Source organism: Bos grunniens, chromosome 1 (genome assembly GCF_055505025.1).
Source record: "Bos grunniens cultivar Pamir isolate PY7600 chromosome 1, Bosgru_T2T1.0, whole genome shotgun sequence".
Lineage (NCBI taxonomy): Eukaryota > Metazoa > Chordata > Mammalia > Artiodactyla > Bovidae > Bos > Bos grunniens.
In genome coordinates this window covers 90,232,790-90,259,990 of record NC_141165.1, presented here as the reverse complement: position 1 = coordinate 90,259,990, position 27,201 = coordinate 90,232,790, and the positions used below count along the sequence as shown (strand labels likewise).

The 27,201-nt window shown below is 38.3% G+C and overlaps 1 protein-coding gene across 9 annotated transcripts in view; it reads right to left on the bottom strand.

Moving 5' to 3' along the window:
• The window catches only part of HSPBAP1 (HSPB1 associated protein 1), a 57,582-nt gene that overhangs the window by 10,991 nt on the left and 19,390 nt on the right, over nt 1–27,201 (bottom strand). For 3 of the 9 annotated variants that reach the window (XM_086403106.1, XM_086403111.1, XM_086403120.1), the window contains exons 2-5: nt 25,654–25,839; nt 19,798–19,990; nt 12,902–13,083; nt 89–225 (exon numbers count right to left, since the gene is read on the bottom strand). In XM_086403106.1, the coding sequence (XP_086259232.1) occupies nt 89–225; nt 12,902–13,083; nt 19,798–19,990; nt 25,654–25,701 (560 nt within the window). In that variant the 5' untranslated portion in view covers nt 25,702–25,839. The remainder of the gene's footprint in view (nt 1–88; nt 226–12,901; nt 13,084–19,797; nt 19,991–25,653; nt 25,840–27,201) is intronic. The other 6 variants (XM_086403096.1, XM_086403135.1, XM_086403129.1 and 3 more) reach the window with 2 other exon arrangements.

Sequence of the window (27,201 nt, the reverse complement as noted above, 5' to 3'; positions counted from 1 at the left end):
CAACACACAAAGACACAAACACACACACACGCACACATACATTTATCTCTCTCTCTCCCTCCTGCATGCCTATGCACATATGCATTACCTTCCTTGTACCTGGAATACTAAGTTGCAACCATAGGTGTCCAGATGACAGGGTGTATGGGCCCCCAGGGAGCCGATCCACAATGTACTCTCCTGTCCATTTCTTCCAGGAAACCCAAAGTCAGACCATATCACATCCTGTTATGAAAATAAAGTTACAGTCCATCAGGAAACAACCAACTCTGCTGTATAGTAGTGTTACACATTTCCACTTACACATCTGGTTTGGGGCAATGGGAACTCTCTTACAGAAAGCACTACAGATGGAAGAGCTTAGGTTTCCAGAGCAGTCCAAGAAGTCTTTTTAACCAACAACATATCTGAATGACCTCACTAATAGCAGTTACTCAACAAATATTTAATGTCTGCCTACAACACGCCTGGCACTCTCCTAGAGCATGTGACCCATCAGTGAACAAAATAGACAAAAATGCCCACCCAAATGAAGCCTACATTTTAGAGGCTGGAGACGGACAATAAACACTAGACGGAGTAATGAGGATATCTGGTGGAAGTGACTCAGGCAGTAGGAACAGTGACTGAGATGCAAACAGTTTTGTTTTTTTTTTTTAATCTCTGAAGCTCAACTCATGAATCCAGAAAGGCATATTCCCTCTAAACAGTGTAGATATTTTGAGGTATAAGTAATACATTAACTTTTTGCACTTCAAAGACCACATGAAAGAAGGCTTCTCCTAGGTTGTTGTTCAGTTGGTCAGTTGTGTCTTACTCTTTGCAGCCTCATGGCCTGCATCATGCCATGCTTCTCTGTCCTTCACTATCTCCAAGAGTTTGCTCAAACTCATGTCCATTGAGTCAATGATACCATCCAAAAGTCTCATCCTTTGTTGCTCCTTTCTCCTCCTGCCTTCATTCAATCTTTTCCAGCATCAGGGTCTTTTCCAATGAGTCAGCTCTTTGTATCAGGTGACCAAAATACTAGAGGTTCAGCTTCAGCATCAGTCCTTCCAATGAATATTCAGGGTTGATTTCATTTAGGATTGACTGATCTGATTTCCTTGCAGTCCAAGGGACCCTCAAGAGTCTTCTCCAGCACCACAGTTTGAAAGCATCAATTCTTCGGCGTTCAACCTTCTTTATGGTCCAACTCTCACATCTGTATATGACTACTGAAAAAACCACAGCTTTGACTATACAGACTTTTGTAAGCAAAGTGATGTTTTTGCTTTCTAATATGCTGTCTAGGTTTGTCTCCTAGGTTAGTATAGTTGTTTAAAACTATAGATGCCTTTACTATGGAACGTTAGGTCATCCCTACTAAATCAGAGTGTCCAGGTGGGGGAGACACAGCACATATTTTGAAACACTATTGCTATGCTCCTTAGTCATGAACTCTAAGTGTAAAGAACTTTAAAACAGAGACAGCACTTTGAACTTGGCACTCCTTATGTCTAGTTCTCTTTCTTTCAACAAACTGCTCTGCTTGATTTTATTTAGGCTTAAAGAAAGAATGTTCTTGCTTTTAAATAAAAGTTGGAAAACTACAAATGTAGTCTGACATAAACTCAAATCCATGGAACTTAAAATATGTACAAGCTGAAAAGGACACCCTAATGAACCAGATAGAAAGGTTTGGCTTTATTTATTTTCTGAATCATGAATTTTTCCTATTGAATTTTAAAGAATAAAGCAAAGTAAAAAACACTTTTAGGTGCAGAACATTGTCCTAAATACTGACACTACTTTAACAGTTTCTTCAATCTGCATTTTTTATTTTTAGAGGCAGAACATTAACATTACTCGAAAAGAAAGGATTCTGGAGAGACATTTTAATAGATGGTTTTAAGGAAGACTAGAAAAAGCATTTTCATTTTTGTTTTCAGTGATGAAGATATCAGAATATGTGCATATAACTGATATCTGTTATTAAAGGCAGAGTTTTTGAAAAGTCAGCACTATGATACATGCATATGGTTCCATGCAGCATCTCTGGGGTTGGCAAAAGTCACGTCCCCTCTGGACACAGCACATACACTCCATGCAGGGAGCTTAACTGTTTTCCTAATGCCTATTGGAATACCTGGCTCAGGTTAAGTGCTTAAAATCTTGGTTGCTTGGGAGGGAAAGAAGAATATGTTGGCTTATTGTAAATGGTTCAGGTCGAGACCATTTTTGAGCATCTGAGTTTCCCTGGTGGCTCAGATGGTAAAGAATTCGCCTGCAATGCAGGAGACCTGGATTCAATCCCTGGGTTGGGAGGATCCCCTGGAGGAGGGCATGGCAACCCACTCCAGTATTCCTGCCTGGAGAACCCCCAGGAGAGGAGCCTGGAGGGCTACAGTCCATGGGGTTGTAAAGAGTTGGACACGACTGGGCAACTAAGCACATCACAGCACACTACATATCTAGTATAATGCTGAATGTCTGGAATACAAAAAATTAATACAACACAGGCCCTCCTTTTAAATCTAATAATGGAAGATAGTCCCATAAATGGACCCGTCTCATAGATTGGAAGAACTGCTTTGACAGAAGTGAGCAGAAAGCATGCTGAGATCACCGAAAAAGGGCACCCGGTCCAAGCAGGGAGCTTAGGGAAGGTCCCAAAAACCTGGTCTTTGGTGAACAATTCATCATACCTCAGTTTGGAATTTAAAGGCAGCTGAAAGACATGCAGTACAAAAACAGAAAACAGGGATCTGCCTCACCTAAGAAGAGGCTGGTTTAAGTCACTCAATCTTCTTATAGATACACCTCTTTGGAAATTTAAGGAATATCAATACCCCTTTTCTCAGAGAAATTAGTGCACACACACACACACACACACACTTTCACATGCACTTTCAGGGGGTCAGTGGACCGAGCCCAGGTGAGACTGTTCTAGAGCACTGCTTCAGAAAAAACCATGAGGGGAAAGTTCTACTGGGTGTGTGTGTGGGGGTGACCATACAAAAAACCAACACAAGGCTTCCCATACCTCTTATCTAACACAGTATCACTAAACAAGGAAAAATTATTTTGAAATGATTACATCAGGGTGACCTAAACTACCTAAAATTCAGCTGCAAATTGTCTGGGAAAACCACAGGGAGGAAGGTTTGGGGCAAAGCGGCAGAGAGAGTAAGTTAAAGTAAATTTGTCAAAAAATAGACGACACTGAGTGTACCTATTTTGACTGTCCCCTCAGGCTCTTCAGAGTTGGGAATTTCTTGCCTTTTTCTTATGAACTGTTGCCTAGCCGTATTTCCTTATTCTTGACTTTGTAGATTTTAGGAAGCCATGGAACCCTACTTTTATCCCTCTTAAAATGAATCTTAACTTTCTGCCTGCTGTTTTATAATGTTTAAATCAAGCTACATACACGACTCCTAAACTTTCATCTCCAGTCCTAAATTCTCTTCTATTTACCACTAAATTTATATATTCAAAGGCTAACAAGCTATCACTTTTGGGTTATTGAATCCATATGGTTGGACAGGCCCAAATCACAACATTTTGTATGCATCATCTCATTTAATCCTAGGAAACTGAAAGTAGTTATATCCACTTTATGCATGTGGAAACTACGGGGCAGTTCTGTCCTTTTAACAATACTGTTAAAAAATGCGGAGACATTTCTGATTGTCATAATAAACAGGATGGGGGTGCCTTGGCATTCAGTGAATGGGCATGAGGGATGCAGCTCAACACAATATAAAAAACTTTTATTTTGTACAACATTTATAACACTGGAAAAACTGATCTTGTCTCAGTTATCTGAGACTAGAGTTCCAATTCTAATTTCACATAATCCTTTCAAAAACAAAAGGATTTCTGCATAGTATTAATACATACTGAATTTCAGAAACACAATTACTAAGTAAGTTGAGGAAGGATTGTATTTTTGTGTTTCTGCAGCTTTATCCAGAGCGGTTCACCACTTTGAAAAATAAGTCACCAACAGCACTGATACTTATATGACATGTGGGTTGGAAATATATACTCCAATATCAGTCTGTGCTGGTACTGTCTCATCATGGTGACTGTATGTGTAGAGATACAAATACACTTATTTAGCCTCATTTCAAAATGTTAAATATAAAATATTGGAAATATTCACTGGAATTTTATCTTAATTCTTCAAAACTGAACCTTTTCCTTGTAGGTAGGTACAAACATCTGATTAATTCATTATGTCTTCTAGTATAGCCATGATTGAATTATTTACACATTAAATCACACACTTCTTAAATTCTCATGTATTTTAATAGTTTTAAAAAATTATTTGTAGAGGTAATTATATTACCTGAAAACTGCATTTCAGAACCATAAAGGGGATACAGATTCTGATATGAGGCCAGAATACTGGAACGGGTTGCCATTCCCTTCTCCAGGGGATCTCCCCAACCCAGGGATCAAACCCAGTTCTCCTGCATTGCAGGTGGATTCTTTACCAGCTGAGCCACCAGGGAAGCAACGTGAAAGTTGCTCAGTCTATACAGTCCATGGAATTCTCCAGGCCAGAGTACTGGAGTGGGCAGTCATTCCCTTCTCCAGGATATGAGACCATGCTCCACCATTCTCTACTGCTCTCCCATCAGGGACCACACATCTCCCTGCCTTTGCTCCTGCTGTTGCCTCTGCATGGCCAGTCTACTTACTACCCACACCCCAATTCACATTTCTCTTTTGAGACCCAATGCAGATGTCAATTCTTTGGACATTTCCACACCACACCCCTCCCTGTTCCTACCACATGCAACCTGGTTATTCTCTTTTGGTCTCTCTATCTCAAAGAACTTTGATTCTTTGTCTGTCTGACCCCTTCTCCTCAAAGCAGCAAAAGTAGTATTAATTAAGAAAAAAAAGAATGATCTTAAAATATTAAGTCTTGTCCCCTCCTTTGCTCCGCAGTTAGAATTACATCCAAATGCCCTCTATCATGGGCCTGAATGACCAGGTCCTTCTCATCTCTCTGACACCTTAACCCTCTCCATCTCACTGGCCAGGCTTCACCTGATACTTGCTTTTTTTTCTTTTTGGTGAAAACTTTTAAGTTCTACTTTCTTAGCAAATTTCAATTACACAATACAGTATTATTAACTATGCTGTTGTGGAGTCTCTAAGTGGTGTCCCATTCTTTTAAGACCCCAAGGACTGTAGCCTTCCAGGCTCCTCTGTCCAGGGGGGTTTCCCAGGCAAGAATACTGGAATGGGTATAGCCATTCCCTTCTCCAGGGGATCTTCCTGACCGAGGGATCGAACCCAGGTCTCCTGTATTGCAGGCAGATTCTTTTTATTGTCTGAAGCCCCTTAGATGAACACTATAAATTAGCAAGTGCTTATGGCTCTTTTTTCCTTGAAAAAATTACCTTACATAACATAAACAGAAAAGAGGTAGTTAACTCTACCTATAGACAGGCTTGGATAAATACCCAAATTCTAACATCCAATTTGCCTCATTAGAAAGCATCATTGACCATCAAGCCCCTTTGAACATGACTAAACCACCTGGCTCAATTTCAACATACTTTCATTAACTATGTTATGAAGCCCAAGACAGGCTAGAACTAATCTTCCTTGTGTTGCATTTTGAGATTTTGTGTCTTGGTGACTTAACAAGGCTCCTGACTCTCCACAGTCAATCTGAATCACAACATAAAATGGAATCCACCTGGGAAATGTTCTTGGGGCAAATCGCTTTGCTATATGTTGATTCTTAATAGCTTCAATTGTTGTTGTTGTTCAGTCACTAAGTTGTGTCCGGCTTTTTGTAAGCCCATGGACTCTAGCCTGCCATGCTCCTCTGTCCATGGGATTTCCCAGGCAAGAATATTGAAGCAGGTGCCATTTCCTTCTCCAGGGGTCTTCCCAGATCAGGGATCAAACCTGTGTCCCTTGCATTGGCAAGTGGATTCGTTACTACTGAGCCACCAAGGAAGTCCACAATAGCTTCAATTACAATGATACTCATAGGTGGTTATAAAATGTAACATCTGCCATTCTTACATAATGAGTCAAAGAAATTTTGTTACTGTCACAAATCCCTTCCCTTCCTTGCAAAGTAGAGAATAAAATGTTCCAAAAAATGCATTGCTTAGATCAGTCAACGATGTGATGTACAGCTAAAAAAATTAGACCAATTTTATGTGCCAAATGAGAGTTAGTTAAGTGTCAAAATCATAATTTTTGGCCACCTTTAAGGCTATAGGATATTTTCCAACAATACCAACATTTTGGCCAGTGTATTTATCAGTATATAAATATCATATATTTATCATGGAATAAGAATAAGTAGAGGATATAAGTAAATACTTATAAAGCTAGTTATAAGGCTGAAAGAGAGCTAAGAATTTCCTATCAAAATTGACAAATGCTACAATTGATTAACTAGAAGCCACAGAAAACTGGATGAAGGTGAACTTGGGGTTTAAGTTAAAACATTCTGTGAAGGGTCCTAAAGACCAAAGAAACAGCAAAACAAAAAATGGTAAGACTAGGGAAAAAACACACTTATGTAATCATTCAAATATTCATTATATATTCAGCACTATGTTAGCAGTCTGGAGGAATAAAAAATTTTGTTTCCAAAGAGTTTACAATGCTGTTAGGGGAACAAGATACAGGCAATCTATGTCATGCACTGTTTAAATAACAATCCAAATAAAACATACAAGGATGAAGGCAAGGGACAGATGGATGTAAGTACGAGTGGCTGAGAAGACTTCTGAGCCAAGGGTGAATCTGAGCCAGGCCCTAAGAAGTTAAATACTAACAGGCAGAAATTGAGAAGAGCGTGAGCAAAGGCCAGAAGACAGAGCACACTTGTGGTCCAGCATTGCAAGGAGATGCAGAGGAGACAGGCTGCGGTTACACTGGGGAGAGTCTTCAATGCTATTTCCCTTACACAATTTAAAGCTGCTTCCATTGTGGCTCAGCTGGTAAAGAGCAGCTTCTGCTACTGTGTGGGAGACCTGGGTTCAATCCCTGGATTGGGAAGATCCCCTGGAGAAGGGAAAGGCTTTCGCACTCCAGTATTCTGGCCTGGAGAATTTCAAGGACTGTATAGACCATGGGGGTCGCAAAGAGTCAGACACGACTGAGCAACTTTCACTTTCAATTTCAAGTCATGAAATGGTTGTGAATATAATTTCAATATTTTCATAAGAAACTATTTTAGAATTAATTACAGGAGGAGTCAGAACTAGAAGAGTAGAGAGTAATTTCAGAAGGGACGATGTAGAGATTCTTAAATAGGATCACAGACCTCTTGGGGACCCCTGAGACCATTTCAGGTGATCTGTGAGGTATTTTCTTATTTCACTGTGTTGACATTTGCATTGAAGGCACAAAAACAATGGTGATCAAAGTGTCGTTGTCAGGCTGTGGAACCAAAGAGTACTAGTAGCACTGCATTTTTAAAAACAGCCTTACTGAAGTATAATCGAGGTGCAATAAACTGTGTATATTTAAAGTGCATAATTTTATGAATTTTCACCTACATATACACCTGAAAAACAATCACTACAATCAGGGTGACAGACATTTCGGTCATGTCCAAAAGTTTTCCTATAGCCTTTTGTAACCTCTCTCTACCTCTCCTTCTTAGATCTATTTTCTGTCACTATAAATTGTAAAGAACCTGACTGCCAATGCATGCGACTAAGAGATATGGGTTCGATACCTGGATCGTGAAGATCCCCTGCAGAAGGGTATGGCAACCCACTCTAGTAATCTTGCTGGAGAATCCCATGATAGAGGAGCTTGGAGGGCTACAGTTCATAGGGTCTCAGAGTCAGACATGACTGAAGCAACTCAGCACAATTTTATATAAATGGAATCATAGTGCAAGTACCCCTTTTTCTTATTAACACTATCCAAAGGCAAACTAAACAAAGTAGATTTCAGACATCAGAAAAAGGAAGAACTCAGAAAAGAGAGGATCATCACATTTTGATAAAATATCAATCCATTAAGAGGAAACAGTAATCCTAAATGTGTATGAACCTAAACTGTTACTAGTTACAAAATACACAAAACAAAAACTGACCAACCTAAAATGAAAAAGAAACAAATATACAACTCGAGTTGAGAAATTTCAATATCTATCTCTATATAATGGGTAAAACAAGTATCAGGTAATCAGTAAAGATACGGGAGACATGAGCAACCAACTTAATGGACATTCATAAAACAAAAACAGCAGAATATACATTACTGTCAAGTGCACGTGGGACATGTATCAAGATTGACTATATTCTGGGCTGTAAAGCGATAAATTTAAAAGGACTGAAATCATCAAAGTATGTTCTCTGAACACAATGGAATTAAATTAGAAATGAATAACAGAAAGACAGCTGGAAATCCCCAAGTATTTGCAAAATAAACATTACACTTCTAAGTAATCCATAAGTCAAAGAAAAACATCACAAGGGAAATTAGAAAATATTCTGAACAGAATAAAAATGATCTTGGAAACTTGTATCTTGAAACACATGAGCTAGAAAGCTTCCTAAAACTTAAAAGACTTTTCTGATAAGAATGGTGATGCTATTTACAAATGTCACTTTTCGAAATAATGAAGTAAATAAAAATGCATCAACATTTGGAAGATCTATACACCACTACTAAAGATCCATTCCAGGAAAGATAGACCAATGGATTTTACTACGAAGGGTTCTTTGATTATGGGTTCAGATTACTGTAACTAATGAACCTTTAAGAGACTACTCGTTAGAGGTAGAAACAACTCAAATTTGGTGGAGTATTAAAAAAAAAATCCACAATTATCTAGAAAGGTTGCCAAAATGCTCCTTTCTTTTTCAGCTGCATATGTATGTGAAACCAGATATTCTTCATACACTTCAAACAAACCAACAAATCGCAACAGACTGAATGACGCAGATAGAAAAAATCAGCTTTCCTCTATTCAACTCTTGTGCTTAGTTGTGTCCGACTAGTTGGTTGCCATGCCAGACATTAAAGAGACTTACAAGAACGTAAAGCAATGCCACTCCTCTCCTAACATTAAAATATTGGTGAATATAATTATTTTCATAAAAATGTCATTTATATTCACATACAATGAGTTTATTTTAAATAAACATTTAAAAATTTATCAGTTTTAATGTTTACCCACCATTTTAAGACAGATGGAAGAAAGCCTGAAACAAAAGTAGTCAGATTTAGTGACTGAATTATAGTGGTAAAAGTAAAACAACTTAGATATCTTAAATATAAGACTTTGTGCTCAGAAAACTGAGATAAAAAAATGATATAATCTTAATGGACTTGGCTGTTCATAGCAGATTTGCCTGTTCTAATCCAGAGAATTAATCACCATAATGTGAGCTGACAGAAAACTCATTCAACTAAAAATATCAGATTGTATAAGGGCTCAAATAGAATTCCAGCACATTACCAAAAGACTGTCTTTTATACCCACGCTTAAGGGAAGGACACAGGTCTGCACAGTGCTGCCATGCCTGGGCTGAGACAGAACAACTGATGGGGTCAGTTTAGAGATTCACCCAAGGCAGAGTGAGACAAGATTCAGCACAGATAGAAGGCCTTCATCCTAGCTGTGGAGTCATGTATCCGAGCCTTCTGCAGGCATACAGAGCAGCAGTTAAAGCCTGGGGGGCAGGCTGCTTAGGTTATTCTTTTCTTAGCTGTACAATTTCAAAAAAAGGTTTACTTAACGTCTTGGTGCCTCATTTTTCTTAAAACAGGGATATTATTAAATCATAGGTTTATTGTGAGGACTACAAAGGTAAAGCACTTTGCTGTTACTGCTCAGTTGTTCCGTTGTGTCTGACTCTTTGCGACCCCATGGAATGCAGCATGCCAGGCTTCCCTGTCCTTCATCATCTCCCGAAGCCTGCTCAAACTCATGTCCGCTGAGTTGGTGATGTCATCCAACCATCTTGTGCTCTGTTGTCCCCTTCTCCTCCTGCCTTCAATCTTTCCTAGCATCAGGGTCTTTTCTAAAGAGTTGGCTCTTTCCATCAAGTGGCCAAAGTATTGGAGTTTCAGCATCAGTCCTCCCACTGAATATTCAGGGTTGATTTCCTTTAGGATTGACTGGTTTGATCTCCTGGCAGTCCAAGGGACTCTCAAGAGTCTTCTTCAGCACCACAGTTCGGAAGCATCAGTTCTTCAGGGCTCAGCCTTTTTTATTGTCCAGCTCTCACAGCCATATGTGACTACTGGAAAAACCATAGTTTGACTATACAGACTTTTGTGGGAAAATAATGTCTCTGCTTTTTAATATGCTGTCTAGGTTGGTCATAGCTTTTCTTCCAAGGAGCAAACATCTTTTAATCTCATGGCTGCAGCCACCATCTGCAGTGATTTTGGAGCTCAAGAAATTAAGTCTGTCACTGTTTCCACTATTTCCCATCTATTTGCCATAAAGTGATGGGACCAGATGCCATCATCTTAGCTTTTTGAATGTTGAGTTTTAAGCCAGCTTTTTCACTCATCAAGAGACTCTTTAGTTCCTCTTTGCTTTCTGCCATATCTGAGGTTATTGACATTCCTCCTGGCAATCTTGATTCCAGCTTGTGCTTCATCCAGCCTGGAATTTCATATGATGTACTCTGCATAGACATTAAATAAGCAGGGTGATGGTATAGAGTCTTGATATTCTCCTTTCCCAAATTTGAACCAGTTTGTTGTTTCATATCCAGTTCTAACTGTTGCTTCTTGACCTGATACAGGTTTTGCAGGAGGCAGGTAAGGTGGTCTGGTATTCTCATCTTTAAAAATTTTCCAGAGTTTACTGTGATCCACACAGTCAAAGGCTTTAGCATAGTCAATGAAGCAGATGTTTTTCTGGAATTCCCTTGCTTTTTCTATGATCCAACAGATGTTGGCAATTTGATCTCTGGTTCCTTTGCCTTTTCTAAATCCAGCTTGAACATCTGGAAGTTCTCAGTTCACATACTGTTGAAGCCTAGCTTGGAGAATTTTGAGGATTACTTTGCTAGGATTACTTTGCAATTGTGCGGTAGTTTGAACATTCTTTGGCATTGACCTCCTTTGGGAATGGAATGAAAACTGACCAAGTATTGATAAATATTATTATTATTATGTTTTACCTGAAATATAGAATAATAAAATACTAGTCTAGGACTTTCCCGGTGGCATAGTAGATAAGAACCATCTCCCAATGCAGGGGACATGGATTTGATCACTGATCCAGGGAGATCCCACATGCTCTGAAGCTGCTAAGCCTGTGTGCCACAACTACTGAGCCAGTGCTCTAGAGCCCGCAAGCCACAACTACTGAACCTGAGAGCTATAATGACTGAAGCCCACACATCTAGAGCCGACGCGCTACAACAAGAGAAGCCACCACAACGAGAAGCCCGGACACTGAGAGCAGCCCATGCTCACTACAACTAGAGAAAGCCCATGCAAAGCAGCGAAGACCCAGCACAGCCCAAAGTAAATAATAAATTAAAAACAAATACTAGTCTAATATGTAGGATGGGTTAGGGTATGAGAAATATAATGAAATACTCTAAAAGTTAAGTATGATTTCTGAAAGGTCTAGGATTAAAGTTCCATAGAGTAATCACAATTAAGGTTATTAAAGTATTACCTCAAAATTATCATTTAAAAATGAGTAAATAGTACATTGATATAGACTGGATTCAGAAAGCATCTACTGAATGTTTTCAAAATCAATGCATTTCATTCATGGTTGTGAGAAAAAAAAGTATCCTCAGCTAACAATTATGAGCCAAGTGACACGTTTTCCTTTCTTTTACAAAAAGGATACTTTATTATAAGAAAACATTTAAAATGTTAATAAAGGAAAGATACAAAGTATTATTGATTGCCGTATTATAACTGTGAAAACACCAGCATTCAAACCTTGACTCAAGGTGAAACAGGAAAATGTAAGCTCAATGCAAAATGACTCGAGAGTCCAAGGACTATCAGCCGGTATGAGAGGAGAGTCCAGAGGGTGTGTGGTGGTGACAGGCGAGAGCAGTGGGTAGGGGTGGGGAGGTGTAAACAGCCTGCTGTGATGGTAAAATACATCCCGAAAGGGCAGGATGAAGAACTCTAGAACCTCGACCTGATGGTGGGCAAGGCAGAGTCATTCAGACAGCTTCCTGGGAAGACTCCCATTCCTGGCCCATGTGCCTAAGACAGAGACTAGAGCAGGGAGTTTGCAAAATCACCCCACAAAATGAACTGGCAGTTTGAGGTAGAAAGCATTCGAAAAGAGGATACTGTAGTTTGCAAACTGCTGTTGGTTATGTCAACACATAGCAAAGGATTTCCACATTCTTACTCCTGCAAGTGCCTGCACACTTCTGTAGGACTTCTACAGTGAATCTCTGGGAGCCCAGCACTTTCTGCCTCAGGCCATAAACCTGCATTAAGCACCCCCCACCCCCTTACCCCCCAAGCAATGAGAGCAGGCAGCAGTAGCCAGGAGGGTTTCTAGGATCCTAGGAATGCTTGAACGCTTCTTCACGTAACCAGCTTTGCACCTCCATCTGCCTGCCTGATAGAATAAGAACTTAGATGAAGGTCAGGAGGAAATGAAGTTGTATACACAATCTATGTTTCTGACATACTCCAAACTGATTCAGGTGCTGTTTAAAAGGCAAAGGAGAGACTGTGCAGGAAGTTTGGCAACTAGGAAAACAATAAGAAGGCTGTTGACCTTGGTAGGCCAAACATTACACTTCCTTTGAGTGAGTCTTTGGGCGTGAGTGGACAGAATATGCAAGACTCACTGTGACTTTTGAGAGAAAAAGACAGTGAGGAAAAGGGTACCTTGAAGATTCTAATTTGTGAACTTTTCTCAAGAATAAATTATACCATGACTAAAAGAAATATACTGACTTACCTGGAAAATATCTGTCTTGTCTTCAAATAAACTGACAAAATATTTATAGTCAGCATAAGCCCAGAATTTGGAATGATCATAGTCTCTAAATGCTCCAGAAATACTAGACTGGTCAGAGTTCCAGGAAAGAAACTCTTCAAGTGTAGCTTCTACATAATTACATGTGGTTTCAAACTGAGGAGCTGCAACAGAAGAGAACCCAACTTTAAATGCATACAGAACACAGTTTCCAAATATTGTTGCTTTTTCAAATGAAGATCATTTCAACCAAGAAATTACTATTTAACATTAATTAGAAATTAATTATGTACTTGCTAAATAATTAGAGCCATATATAACACTTAACAATATTCATGATTAAATTTAAAAGTAAAAAAACACAAATTTAATCTTTAGATTAAAGACTACTCTTTCTATAGCCTGATGCAGTGATCCAGAGGAGTACTTTATCAATTCTCCAAGACCTTTCAAGGGAGCTGTGAGGTCTGAACTATTTTCATAATAATACTACGACAGTATTTGCCCTTCTCACGCTTATTCTCTCACAAGAATACAATGGCGTTTTTGAGGGGCTACATGACGTGTTGATGTCACTGCTGTGACAGCTAGTAGAGTATGTGCTTATATTCTTATATTTTTAAATGTCTGTAAACAAAAACAAAGAGAACTGCTCACCAACCAGTTCTACAAGGATTAAGTGGTAGCCCACTGCAGTCACCAACAGTGTACTCTCAGAGGAAACCAAGACCGTAAGAGGATGAAGCACTCTGTGGTTCGGATAGAAGAAATTAAGACCATAACAGGGTGCTCTGTGCTTCGGACGAGCAGGCCTCTTGGATAGTTAGATGTATATCTTGGGAAGAACTTCAATGACCAGATTCTTGCATCTTCCTAAAGAAAAGCACTAATATCATTAACTTTATATATTGGTTATTTGTGACTACCAAGATGTCTGCTTGACTCAGATGTTCCCTAGCCCAAATTTATATATATATACAGGCTTCTTCCCTACTCTTTGGAGTAGTTTTCTCAGAGCTCCTGAGAGGCTCTCTCCTGTGCTGAAAGAAAGTGCAAGTTGCTCAGTCGTGTCCAGTCCATGGAATTTCTCCAGGCCAGAATACTGGAGTGGGTAGCCTTTCCCTTCTCCAGCGATCTTCCCGACCCAGGATCGAACTGGGGTCTCCTGAATTGCAGCTGGATTCTTTAACAACTGAGCTATTAAGGAATTAAGACCCCCAATAAAACTTAAACTCATAGCTATCTTTTCTTTAACTAGACATATCTCGGTTTTAATTAGTAATAGTAATTTAAAGTCTGTTTATTTATTCATTAACTCATTTATTTCAGAATCATTTATTAAGTACCTAATTTGTAACTAGTATTGTGTTCAGGTTCCTGATGCTGGGAAAGACTGAAGGTGAGAGAAGGGGACGAAAGAGGATGAGATGGTTGGATATCATCACCAACTCAATGGACATGAGTTTGAGTAAACTCCGGAGTTGGTGATGGACAGGGAGGCCTGGCGTACTGCAAGTCCATGGGGCCTCAAAGAGTAGGACATGACTGAGCAACTGAACTGAACTGAATGGTAAGTATCACGAGATATGCTAATGTTAATGCTAAGTTATTTCAGTCGTGTCCGACTCTGTGCGACCCCATAGACGGCAGCCCACCAGACTCCCCCGTCCCTGGGATTCTCCAGGGAAGAACACTGGAGTGGGTTGCCATTTCCTTCTCCAATGCATGAAAGTGAAAAGTGAAAGTGAAGTCGCTCAGTTGTATCCGACTCTTAGCAACCCCATGGACTGCAGCCCACCAGGCTCCTCCATCCATGGGATTTTCCAGGCAAGAGTGGGGTGCCATTGCCTTCTCCATCACGAGATATAACCTACATCAACCAAAGCTCACTCACTGGGGTACTCAATCGTTTTTTATTTATTTAATTTGGCTGTGCCGGGTCTTAGTTGTGGCACGTGGGATCTAGTTCCCTGACCAGGGATGGAACCTGGGCCCCCTGCATTGGGAGCATAGAATTTTAGTTAATGGAAAGTCCCCTCAATTATTTTAAGCATAAAGAAATCCTGAGTCTAAAAAGTTTGAGAACTACTTCTGCAAATTAAAAAAATAAAAATGGCAACACTATCTTTTGAAAGCTTTTTGACTTTATACTGTACATTTATCATATAAAGCTCCTTAGAATCTGTCCATTAAGTGGAGAATGGCAATTTAAAGTCTGTTTATTTATTTATTAACTCACTTATTTCAGAATCATTTATTAAGTACCTAATTTGTAACTAGTATTGTGTTCAGGTTTCCAGGAACATAAAAGAAATGGATAATACTCTTGAATTTAGAATATATTTAGACAAAAAGAAAACTTTAACCAGAATAACAGGGAATGTGAGGCATCATATAATTAGATGCAAAATTCTGTGCCACAGAGAACCTAGGAAAAGGCAAAGATCGGAGATGAGGGTTGATCAGGAAAGCTTGAAGCAAAGTCTGCTGTGTGTCCAGAGTGGTTTGTTCCTACGGGTAGAACTGTTTTATTTATACAAGAATTATTATTCTAAATAGTGATGAAATAATTTCTCTTTTGCAGTTAGCAGAATACTCTAAATGTACACTGGAATGTTAATATTCAAGTAATCTGATGACAATCTATTTTGCAAGCATGAAATCCTTTCAAGAGGGAATGTAGATCTAACACATATAATTCAATCAGCACAGTGCATGACACAAGACAGATACTTAGTAAAAGCTAGGCACTATTACTAGTACTGTGCTGTGCTTAGTCGCTCAGTCATTTCCAACTTTGTGATCCCATGGACTGTAGCCCAACAGGTTCCTCTGTCAATGGGATTTTTCAGGCAAGAATTCTCGAGTAGGTTGCCATAGGCACAATTACTAGTAATTTCCTACTATTTACTTATATATTTACTTGTTTAGTTGCTAAGTCATGTCTGACTCCTTGTCATCCCATGACTTGGGGCACCTAAAAACTAGCTGAATTAGTACTAGGAAGAAAAGCGTATTCAAAGAGCTTTTATCTGTTCCTTCCATTTCCTCCCAAATGGTTCAGGATTATCTCAATCACCTTTCCTCATTTCTTTATCCTAAAGCCTCAGAACTGCAGAGAAATAATAGAGAGGAGGGTGTGTGTCACTCCTAATTCACCTATTTCATCAGTTTGTCACTTGACTTTGAGAAGCAGGAAAACTTTACTAGGGACATTTATCTAAAAACCAGCATATTTAAGAACTGTTTAAATTTGATCATTTTTGAGGAACATTTAGAACAGTGGCTGGTACATAGTAACCCGTCAATATATATGAGCTCTTAATCATCAACATCATCAAGAATTTACCATAACAGCACTGGAAAACACTTTTAAAAAAACAAACAAACAAGAAAGCTACATGGTGCTGGAATCATTTCTAAATCATTTCATTAAGCTCCAATGTGAGCCTGAAGACCTCCCACTGTCGTGTGAGTTTTCACTTCACAGAATTCAGTCCAACAAATCCAACTGAATACTAAAGCCATCCTTGAGCCAGAGGGGTAGACTGAGGAGGACTTTTCAGTTATGACCAGTTTTCACATGCACATTTGTGTTACAGCCTCATCATTTTGTCACAGCAAGTTCTGTACTTGAAAAAATGAAAACCTACAAATGCAAAAATTACACTGTTACTGTCAGGGAAAGACAGTAACAGAGAACTGTTAATGTCAGGGAAAACTACAATGAATGGAATGAACAAAACCGATAGACTTATTTACATAGTGATTTCAAAATAGAATCTTTTTACTCCTTCCGGGTATTAGCAGCACCAAAGGAACTGTTTTCATTCTGTCATCATGACAATTTCTTTCTGGGTACTACAGTTGTTTTTCTTAGTTTATTCTGTGCAATGGAATTGTTATTTTCTAATTTGATTGTTATTGTTCTTTAATATTTCAGGCAGCTGAAACTTTCATCCTACCAACAAAATTTTAGGTAAGAAGCAGCTCAACTGCTTTTAGGATTTGGAAATAGTGTAAAAGTTGAGTTAGGCTTTAATTCTTATAAAGGGAGTCCTAAAGTATTTTTGTGCATAGCACCGAAACAAGTATGTTTTCATTTTGTTAAGATTTCATCATCTCACAAGCAAGAAACATTTGGAATGTGGGTACCGAGTATGACTTTTGATTGTTACTCCACTCCCTATCTACAAATGTTTAGGCTTATTTATACATCTGCTTGGCAAATTACTGCCAGCTAAGTTATAGTGTTGTCACTGAGAATATATGTCAGCAAATGAATTCAATCCAAAATGGCTTCAAAGAGCGATGTGATGTCACAATCTGCTTCCTAAAATAAACTGAGATACATTACAATCAAATATTATTTCAAGCATTCTAGAAAAATTCTAACCAAGACCTAAAATAGAAATTAATATGCTCAATAGAAAGGTAAAAAAGTTATCGTTGCTTGTAAGATCAAATACTTGTCTTCCTAAAAAGCCCACAAGAATAAACTAAAAAACTATGTACACTATCAAGATAAAAAACTATGTACACTATTAAAGATTAAAAAATAAACATACAAAAAATAAATGGCATTTATTTGTGTACCAATCACAATTAGAAAAACAGAATAGGCAAAAATACTTCCTTCCTAACAGCTATGAAAAATTTATAATATTTGAAGAAATTTATAGACTTGTATGAAAACTTTTTTTTACCCAAATCTTTTTACTGAGATTAAAAAAAAAAAAAACTTAATAAGCAAAGATTTCATGTTCCTGTGTAGGATTGTACAGTACTGTCACATGGTAGCAAGAATTTTCATTTAAATCCTTTTGACTGGGGACTTCCCTGTTAATTCAGTGACTAAGACTCCATGACCCCAATGCAGGAGGCCTGGGTTCAATCTCTGGTCCAGGGAACTAGATCTCACGTGCTGCAACTAAAGTTCTTGCATGCCATAAGTAAGGCCTGGTGCAGATAAATAAATATTTTTTTAAAATCTTGTTGACTGAAGGAGAAAACACCACATGACCTAAAAGTTGTGAGTTATATTTTATTCGGAGGATCTTACTGAGGAATACAGCCTAGGAAACAGCTGCTAAAATAGCTCTGAGGTACTGTTTCAAAGAGGTAAGGGAGGAGCTGGGATATATAAGAATTTTTGGGGGGGGAGGGGAAAACAGGTAATTAAACATTTAAAAGATTACAGCTAATTACAAAGAAAAATTATTTGATATGCATCTTAACTATCTGGGACCAAGATCCGGTTTTTCTCCATTCTTAATGCCCCTGAGGAAGCACCATTATGAAGGGGGAAGTAGCTGCAGTGATTGATGGCTTGAGGGCAGGCAAGATGTCTTGTTTAATGTGAATACACTGTTTATTAAAAGTGAAAAGATGATGCTGTGAAAGCACTGCACTCAACATGCCAGCAAACTGCTGGAAAACTCAGCAGTGGCCACAGGACTGGAAAAGGTCAGTTTTCATTCCAATCCCAAAGAAAGGCAATGCCAAAGAATGCTCAAACTGCACAACTGCATTCATCTCACACTAGCGAAGTAATACTCAAAATTCTCCAAGCCAGGCTTCAACAGTATGTGAACCATGAACTTCCAGATGTTCAACCTGGTTTTAGAAAAGGCAGAGGAACCAGAGATCAAATTGCCAACATTGGTTGGGTCATTGAAAAAGCAAGAGAGTTCCAGAAACATATCTACTTCTGCTTTATTAACTATGCCAAAGCCTTTGACTGTGTGGATTACAACAAACTGGAAAATTCTTTAAGAGAGGGGAATAACAGACCACCTGATCCGCTTCCTGAGAAATCTGTATGCAGGTCAAGAAGCAATAGTTAGAAATGGACATGGAACAAAAGACTGGTTCCAAAACAGGAAAGGAGTATGTCAAGGCTGTATATTGTCACCCTGTTTATTTAATTTATATGCAGAGTACATCATAAGAAATGCTGGACTGGAGGAAGCATAAGCTGGAATCAAGATTGCCAGGAGAAATATCAATAACCTCATATATGCAGATGGCACCACCCTTAGGGCAGAAAGCAAAGAAGAACTAAAGAGCCTCTTGATGAAAGTGAAAGAGGAGAGTGAAAAGTTGGCTAAAACTCAACATTCAGAAAACTAAGATCATGGCATCCAGTCCCATCACTTCATGGTAAATAGATAAGAAAACAATGGAAACAGTGTTTTGGGGGGCTCCAAAATCACTGCAGATGGTGACTGCAGCCAAGAAATAAAAAGAAGCTTACTCCTTGGAAGAAAAGTTATGACCAACCTAGACAGCATATTAAAAAGCAGAGACATTACTTTGCCAGCAAAGGTCTGTCTACTCAGAGCTATGGTTTTCCCAGTAGTCCTGTATAGATGTGAGAGTTGGACTATAAAGAAAGCTGAGTGCAGAAGAATTGATGCTTTTGAACTGTAGTGTTGGAGAAGACTCTTAAGTGTCCCTTGGACTGCAAGGAGATCCAACCAGTCCATCCTAAAGGAAATCAGTCCTGAATATTCACTGGAAGGACTGATGCTGAAGCTGAAACTCCAAAACTTTGGCCACCTGATGTGAAGAACTGACTCTTTTGAAAAGACCCTGATGCTGCGAAAGATTGAAGGCTAGAGGAGAAGGGGATGACGGAGGATGAGATGGTTGGATGGCATCACCAACTCAATGGACATGAGTCTGAGTAAACTTTAGGAGTTGGTGATGGACAGGGAGGCCTGGCATGCTGCAGTCCATGGAGTCGCAAAGAGTCAGACATGATGGATTGAGTGAACTGAACTGAACACTGTTTAACTCTAAGTTTCATTTTTTTTTTCTAAGTTTCATTTAGAGGAGTAAAGTTCAATTGTGCATATGCATGCATGCGTACTTACATCCAACTTTTTGTGATCCCACAGACTGTTCCCGCCAGGCTTCTCTGTCTAAGGGAATTCTCCAGGCAAGAATACTGGAGTAGATTGCCATTTCCTTCTCCAGTGGAATCTTCCTGACCCAGGGATTGAATCTGTGTCTCCTGCACTGGCAGGTTAATTCTTTACCACTGCGCCACCAGTATCTAGTAAAATGCTGAAACAGAAGAGTGACTGGGGAAGATGAGTTGTTCTTTCAAATATTAAAATACATAACAGCTGTAAAAAATAGTTTTTAGCAAGTGTTTTACTGGCCCCAAAACTGATAGTTCAGTATGTGGTCCAAAAACAGATGCTGAAATATATAAGAATATGGTAATATAATAAAGGTAGTTTCAAAGTTGGTAGGAAAAGAAGGGATTATTCAGTACATGGTACTACAATAAAGATGCTATTACCAACTTAACTATTTGGAAAAAAGTCAGTGAACACAGCATACCAAAATAAATATGCAATGGATAAAGAGTAAAATGTGAAAAAGAAATCAAGCTATTAAAAGAACATATTAGAACATTTACTATTGTCAAGATACAGAAGGAATTTCTAAATAAAATAAGAATAAAAATATTAATTAAATATTATTTGATCTTACTATAAAGATATGAAACAAAATCAAAAGGCAAACAATAAACTGGGAATTAGTACATTAGTAACAAACACAGTATTCTTTAAATATAAGTACTTTATTTATTTAAAAAAAAACAAACCCAAAACCTGAAACCCTAATAAGGATAACTGAAAGAAAAATTACCAGACAAAATACAAACTATTAATAAACATGAACACACATTCAACAACATCAACAAATAAATGTTAATTAAAGTTATGAGGCACTCATCTTTCACCTATCAACAAGGTATTCTTTTAAAAACATAAATTTGTTAGGGCAAAGGAGTGGCCAAACAGGTACCCTTGTATGTTCCGAGAGGAGAGTAAATGTAAACCACCCTTCTGCAAAGCACTTGGCCTCGGGTATCAAAGGTCTTTTATTCTTTCCCTCCACAGATGTCTGACTATCCAGATATTGGGTGTTCAGCCAATGATGAGACATGGCCCTGGCTCTCACGAGGGGACCCTCTTGAGGCAAAGAGAGACTTTAAACTGCTAACTGCTTACACAACTAACCATGTGATCAGAGCTGCGCTGAGTGCTACTAAGAAATACAAGGTGCTCCAAGCTAACTCAGTAGTCATACCTGATTTGGGGGGTGAGGGAGGGAGAATGTGGTCAGAAAGACTGCCATGAGAAGATGACCTCTGAGCTGAGATCTGAAGGAAGCAGTGGAACCAACTAGGTAAAGCTGGGGTAAGGGGAAGTGGGAAAAGAGAGAAGAACCACTAGACTGTACATGCAAAGGCCCTGACGTGAGAAGAAGCAAATCTCTGGAAACACAAAATCTTAAAAGCTTATCTGCCCTGAGCTCAGAAAGAGGAGGCAAACAGCTTTTTAAACCATTAACAAAAATGTTGGTCTTTAGCCTAAAGGTAATGGGATGCTATCTAAGGGTTCTAAACAGATAAAGAAGATGAGATTTTTCTTTTTAAAAAAACTGTCTCTGGTTTCATTATGAGGAATGGCTGGGGTGAGAGGAGAGCAGGTGAAGAGGGACTAGGCATGAGGCTACTGCAACCACGGAGGTAAGGGACAGCAGGGTAATCCCAACTGGAGGATGGCCATGGAGAAGCAGGTAGATGCTGGACACTTAGGATGTAACTCACTGAGTCACCAGACACCACTTAGAGAGGCCATCAGCGTGACTCAGAGGTTTCTGGTGTAAGCAGTTCCATGGGTAGTGCTGCTCCTGGTGATAATGCTCATACCCTTTGGCCCAGTCATTCTCCTAGGAAAATAATCAGAAATTTGGGCAGGATTTACTTTCAAACATGTTCACTACAGTCTTATTTATAAATTAAAACCTCTAAGCAATCTAATCAAATTAGAATTTTAAAACTAAATTAAAACTCTGATACTATCGGAGTTTCCCTGGTGGCTCATGGTAAAGAATCCATCTGCCAATGTGGGAGCAAAGAGACATGGGTTCGATCTCTGGGTCAGGAAGATCCCCTGGAGGAGGAAACGGCAACCCACTCCAGTATTCTTGCCTTGGAAGTCTCATGGATGGAAGAGCCTGGCAGGCTGCACTCCCTGGGGTTGCAAGAGAGTCTAACACAACTTAGCGACTAAACAACAACAATAACAACAATGATACTAGCATACGATGGAATATTAGGTAGCCTTTTAAAAATCATATTTAATGTCAAAAGAAGCTACTCAGAATATGTTAAGAAAAAAAAGCAGGTTGTTAAAATTTATACAACTTTATTTTTAAATATAAAAAGGCTTGCATTGAATATACATCACAATGTAATCAGTGATTGCCTCTTGGTAACAGATGAATAAGTCTTTTTAATTTTCTTTGGGTCTTCCCATTTTTCCAGTGCTCTCTAAAATGAGGAAGGTATATTTTTTATTTTTAAATTATTTCTATTTTAAAATAACATTTGTTGAGCATTTACTATGTGCCAGACACTATTCTAAATGTATAATGAATATGAACACATTTAACTGTGAATTGCTCCAAGCAAAATTTGAACCCACACGAGCCGACTTGAATCAGCTCTCTTAGAACACGACCCAAAAGTGCTTGTGGAAGTAGTGTATTCATATGCAAAGGAATAACTTAAAAAGAACAAATTATTAACCCACATGAGAAAATATCTGCATGTCATATAGTTGATAAAGAGTTAGTATTCAGAATATATGAAGGTCTCTTTTACCACTGAACAAAAAGACAAAACAAACAAAAGCACATACAAACAAAAACCATCTCAATTAGAAAACAAGCAAAGGACTTGAATAGCCATTTCTCCAAATCAGATATACAAATGGTCAATAAGACCATAGGAAGGTGCTCAACAACGTTAGTCACTAGGGAAATGCATCAAGCTATAATGAGATAAAACTTTACACACTCTAGATAGCCAGAATGAAAAATGAAATAAGTATTGGCAAGGATGGAGAGAAACTAGACCATTCACACACTGGGGTGGGAATGTAAAATGGTTCAGCTGTTTTGGAAAACAGTTTGGCAGTTCCTCAAAAGTTAAACATAGTTGCTGTATGACTGGGCAGTTACACTTCTAGGTTTAACACAAGAGAAGGGAAAACATATGTCCACACAAAAACTTGTACATAAATGTTCATAGTAGCATTATTCGTAACAGTCAAAAAGTGGAAATAACCCAAACATCCATCAATTGATGAACGGACCGACACTGTTTATCCATAATGGAATATTCAGTTCAGTTCAGTCGCTCAGTCGTGTCTGCCTCTTTGCAACCCCATGAACTGCAACATGCCAGGCCTCCCTGTCCATCACCAACTCCCAGAGTCCATCCAAAGCCATGTCCATCGAGTCAATGATGCCATCCAACCATCTCATCCTCTGTCATCCCCTTCTCCTCTTGCCCTCAATCTTTCCCAGCATCAGGGTCTTTTCAAAAGAGTCAGTTCTTCACATCAGGTGGCCAAAGTTTTGGAGTTTCAGCTTCAACATCAGTCCTTCCAATGAACACCTAGGACTGGTCTCCTTTAGGATGGACTGGTTGGATCTCCTTGCAGTCCAAGGGACTCTCAAGAGTCTTCTCCAACATCACAGTTCAAAAGCATCAATTCTTCTGTGCTCAGCTTTTTTTATAGTCCAACTCTCACATCTATACATGACTACTGGGAAAACCATAGCTCTGAGTAGACAGACTTTTGTTGGCAAAGTAATGTCTCTGCTTTTTAATATGCTGTCTAGGTTGGTCATAACTTTCCTTCCAAGGAGTAAGCATCTTTTAATTTCATGGCTGCAGTCACCATCTGCTGTGATTTTGGAGCCCAGAAAAATAAAGTCAGCCACTGTTTCCCCATCTATCTGCCATGAAGTGATGGGACTGGTTGCCATGATCTTAGTTTTCTGAACGTTGAGCTTTAAGCCAACTTTTTCACTCTCCTCTTTCACTTTCATCAAGAGGCTCTTTAGTTCTTCACTTTCTGCCATAAGGGTGGTGTCGTCTGCATATCTGAGGTTATTGATATTTCTCCTGGCAATCTTGATTCCAGCTTGTGCTTCCTCTAGCCCATTATTCAGCAATAAAAAGAAAATACAAATACATGCTACAACATGGGTAAATTTTAAAAACATGCTACATGAAAAAAAGCTAGACACAAAAGGCCACAACCAAACAATTCCATTTTTATATGTCCAGAACAGGCAAATCTATAAAAACAGGAAAGTAGATTAGTGGTTGCCAGGGGTGGAGAAGGGTGTGAATGAAGAGTGACCACCAGTGGGAACCAGATTTCTCTGCAGTGTGATGAAAATGTTCTGGAATTAGATAGTGGTGGTGATTGCACAAAATTATGAAGATGCTAAAAGCACTGAATTGTGTACTTTTAAGTGGTGGATTTTACATGAATTTTGTCCAAAGAACAGATTATCTTTCTACGAGACTTTCTGCTTCCCTTTTTCTTTTCTGCATGAGTACTAAGTTTAAAATGTCAAATTACTTTTAGTTCTTCTGTAAAACAGAATAATAATAGTTCCACTCTAAGTGGGCTTGAAGAAGATTAAGAGAGTTAATATGTATAAAGCACTCAGAACAGTGTCTGACACAATAGTTGTCAATAGATATTAGTAGTAGTATTTGGAGTCTAACCAGGAGGTGAAAAAAATTAAAATTTCTATTTTTCTTCAAATTACTTTTTAACAGAAACTTCAGTGAGTGCAAGATTTATGTGACTAAAATCAAGAAAACAGGAGCACAGGCTGATTTTCACATGGCTGCTGCTGGTCTAGCATTTAATTTAAAAATACAACGAACCACAATGAGGAGCCAAAGAGTTTATGTTAATACTGCTCTACCTGTCACTGAAGTATAAAGGGGTCCTAGACACCAAAAACCCAGTAATTTTATGAGATATACATGAGAGAAAGAAGCTTAGAGAAGCTGGAAGAGAAACTGAGCATTTTTTAGTTCCTTTGGGGTTATTAATAGACATCCTTAATATCTTCACAGAGCCACTTCACAGCAATGCTTAAAACATTATGAATTTCTAGACCATCAAATCTGTCCATATTTAAATAGAAGATACACACATATTCTGAAGCCAGACCATGATCATGGACTTCTTTAGATTAGGAACATTTCTAACCTGAACTGTTTTTTTTTTTCTCCTTTAAATTAACTATTTTCAGAGTAATGTTAATTGCTTTCTCTGACTGTAAGGCAAAAAGAATCAGTTACAAGTCTTCAGGGAAAAAAGGGGAGCTGGCAAAATCTAGTTGCTCAAGAGGATGAAAAAAACAGCTTCACATATGTTTCACATTTATACAACACAACAGAGGTCAGACGGCTGATAAAGCAGAGAGATAAAATTACACCAAGACTAAGCACTATAAATAGTGACTGAAGTTACAAATAAAAGGACACATTCTACATGAGACAAAAATGGAGGGGACTGTCAGATTAGTATTGGTCTCTTTCAGTCAGGTAAGTAATAGCACAATTAACAAATATTTATTAAGTGTCTACCATGATCAATGAACTATGATAATATGAACAAATATATTTTACATGGGGTTATAAATTACAGGTTATTTAGCCTAAAAAAAGTCTTAAATTTTCCTTTGAAAACTTCTAATAAAGTTTCCCCATCTGCAAATGGTCAAAAAGAGGGTTAGAAATAAAGGATTCTCCAGAGATAAAGAAACCATGGCTGAGATATGGGAACGTTATGAAGAGACATTACGATGACGATTCCTGGTAGTCCTACCTGTGTCCGTGCTTTTCGTTCCCATCCTAAATCGTATCTGCTTGCCATGAAGGACCTCAGAAAGATGTTTCGCAGTCCAGTGTTGTGCCGGCCAATCAAAAACCATGTTATAGAAGACTGCAGGTTGTTGTAAACACATTATGATTTCTTTTGCTTTCTCTGGTGTAAAAGGTTTGACATGTTTACCTAGGGAGAGAAATAAGAGAACTATATAGACAACTAAAAAGTTATTTAAGAAAATACGAAGTATAAACAGCTACTATTGTTTCTACTATGGCAAATCTTCTGGTGTAATTGTACTGCATTTACACTGTACTTCTAACTGTTTACATAAATATTTGGGCCCCAAAAGCCATAATTATTCAGTGAATTTTCTTAAATATTAAATTGTAGATGTTGGAAAATATTTACAATTTTCAATGTCAAAAAAAAGTTTTAAAGGCTTTCCAAGTATGACACACATTTTAAAAGATGCAATTTTTTGAAAATATTATTTCCTAGAGAATTATGTAAGAAATATTGATGGGAATTACTCTTGCACAACTAGAGTGGCTGGAGTCAGCAACAATTCTACTTGATATAGCACAGGTTTATGCCAAAAAGACTACTGAACTCATACAGCAGTTGATGGGGGGGGAGGGGTAGGTAGGGAGAGGGGATTATTTTATTGAAAGATTTATAAAGATAAAAGATGTGCTAGGGTGGATATCGGTGGTAACCCTTGATTCTGACTGCATGTATAATCTGTACAGGCGAATATGCACAAACTAACACTGATTTACTGAGGACGTCCATAAATTTCAATCACAGAATGTTAATCCCAGTAAAGATTGACATGCATTAAATAAAAGAACAAGTAAGTTTCTCTTTAAAGATATCTTAAGATGAAAGTCTGGTGGGGGGAAAGTTAAAAAATGATTCATACTCAGATCCGTAAAACATGTATTTTTGATTCTCTAGTACAATCAGTGAAACCCTCTATTTCCAGTTACCTGATCTGTTAATACACTTACCCTCTTAGGTCTCTATGTAAAAGAAGCCCCAAGTTTATCTTTAAGTGACCTTTATGTACTGAAAAGCCTGTTAAGGAAAACAGGCTGTAACCAGGAATTTTTTTTAAAAAATGCCAACTTATAAATGTATAGCCTATAAAAGTACAGGGTTACCTACACTGCATTGTACCAAATCTTCCTGGACTGGGAGTGCCTGGATTCCTTGTGTATGAAAATAGACAAGCCACAGTTTCAATTATATATTTTTAAAGTTTTGCTAGACCCTGAAAAGCTACAATACATTCATGATAGTACCTGTTGTTTGTGTCATATAAATTAGAACTACCTTTTGGAAAAAAACTGGGAAAATGAAGTAGAAGTCCCAAAGAACCACCTATTAACTTAACAACTCATGTTTGAGAAATTTGCTTTTAATAAAATAGGTAATTATAAGCCATATACATATTCATATATATATGAATTATGAACATGTATATGACCATCAGGCCTATCAGTGAAATAAAACAACATACACATTTGCATAAAACACTTATTA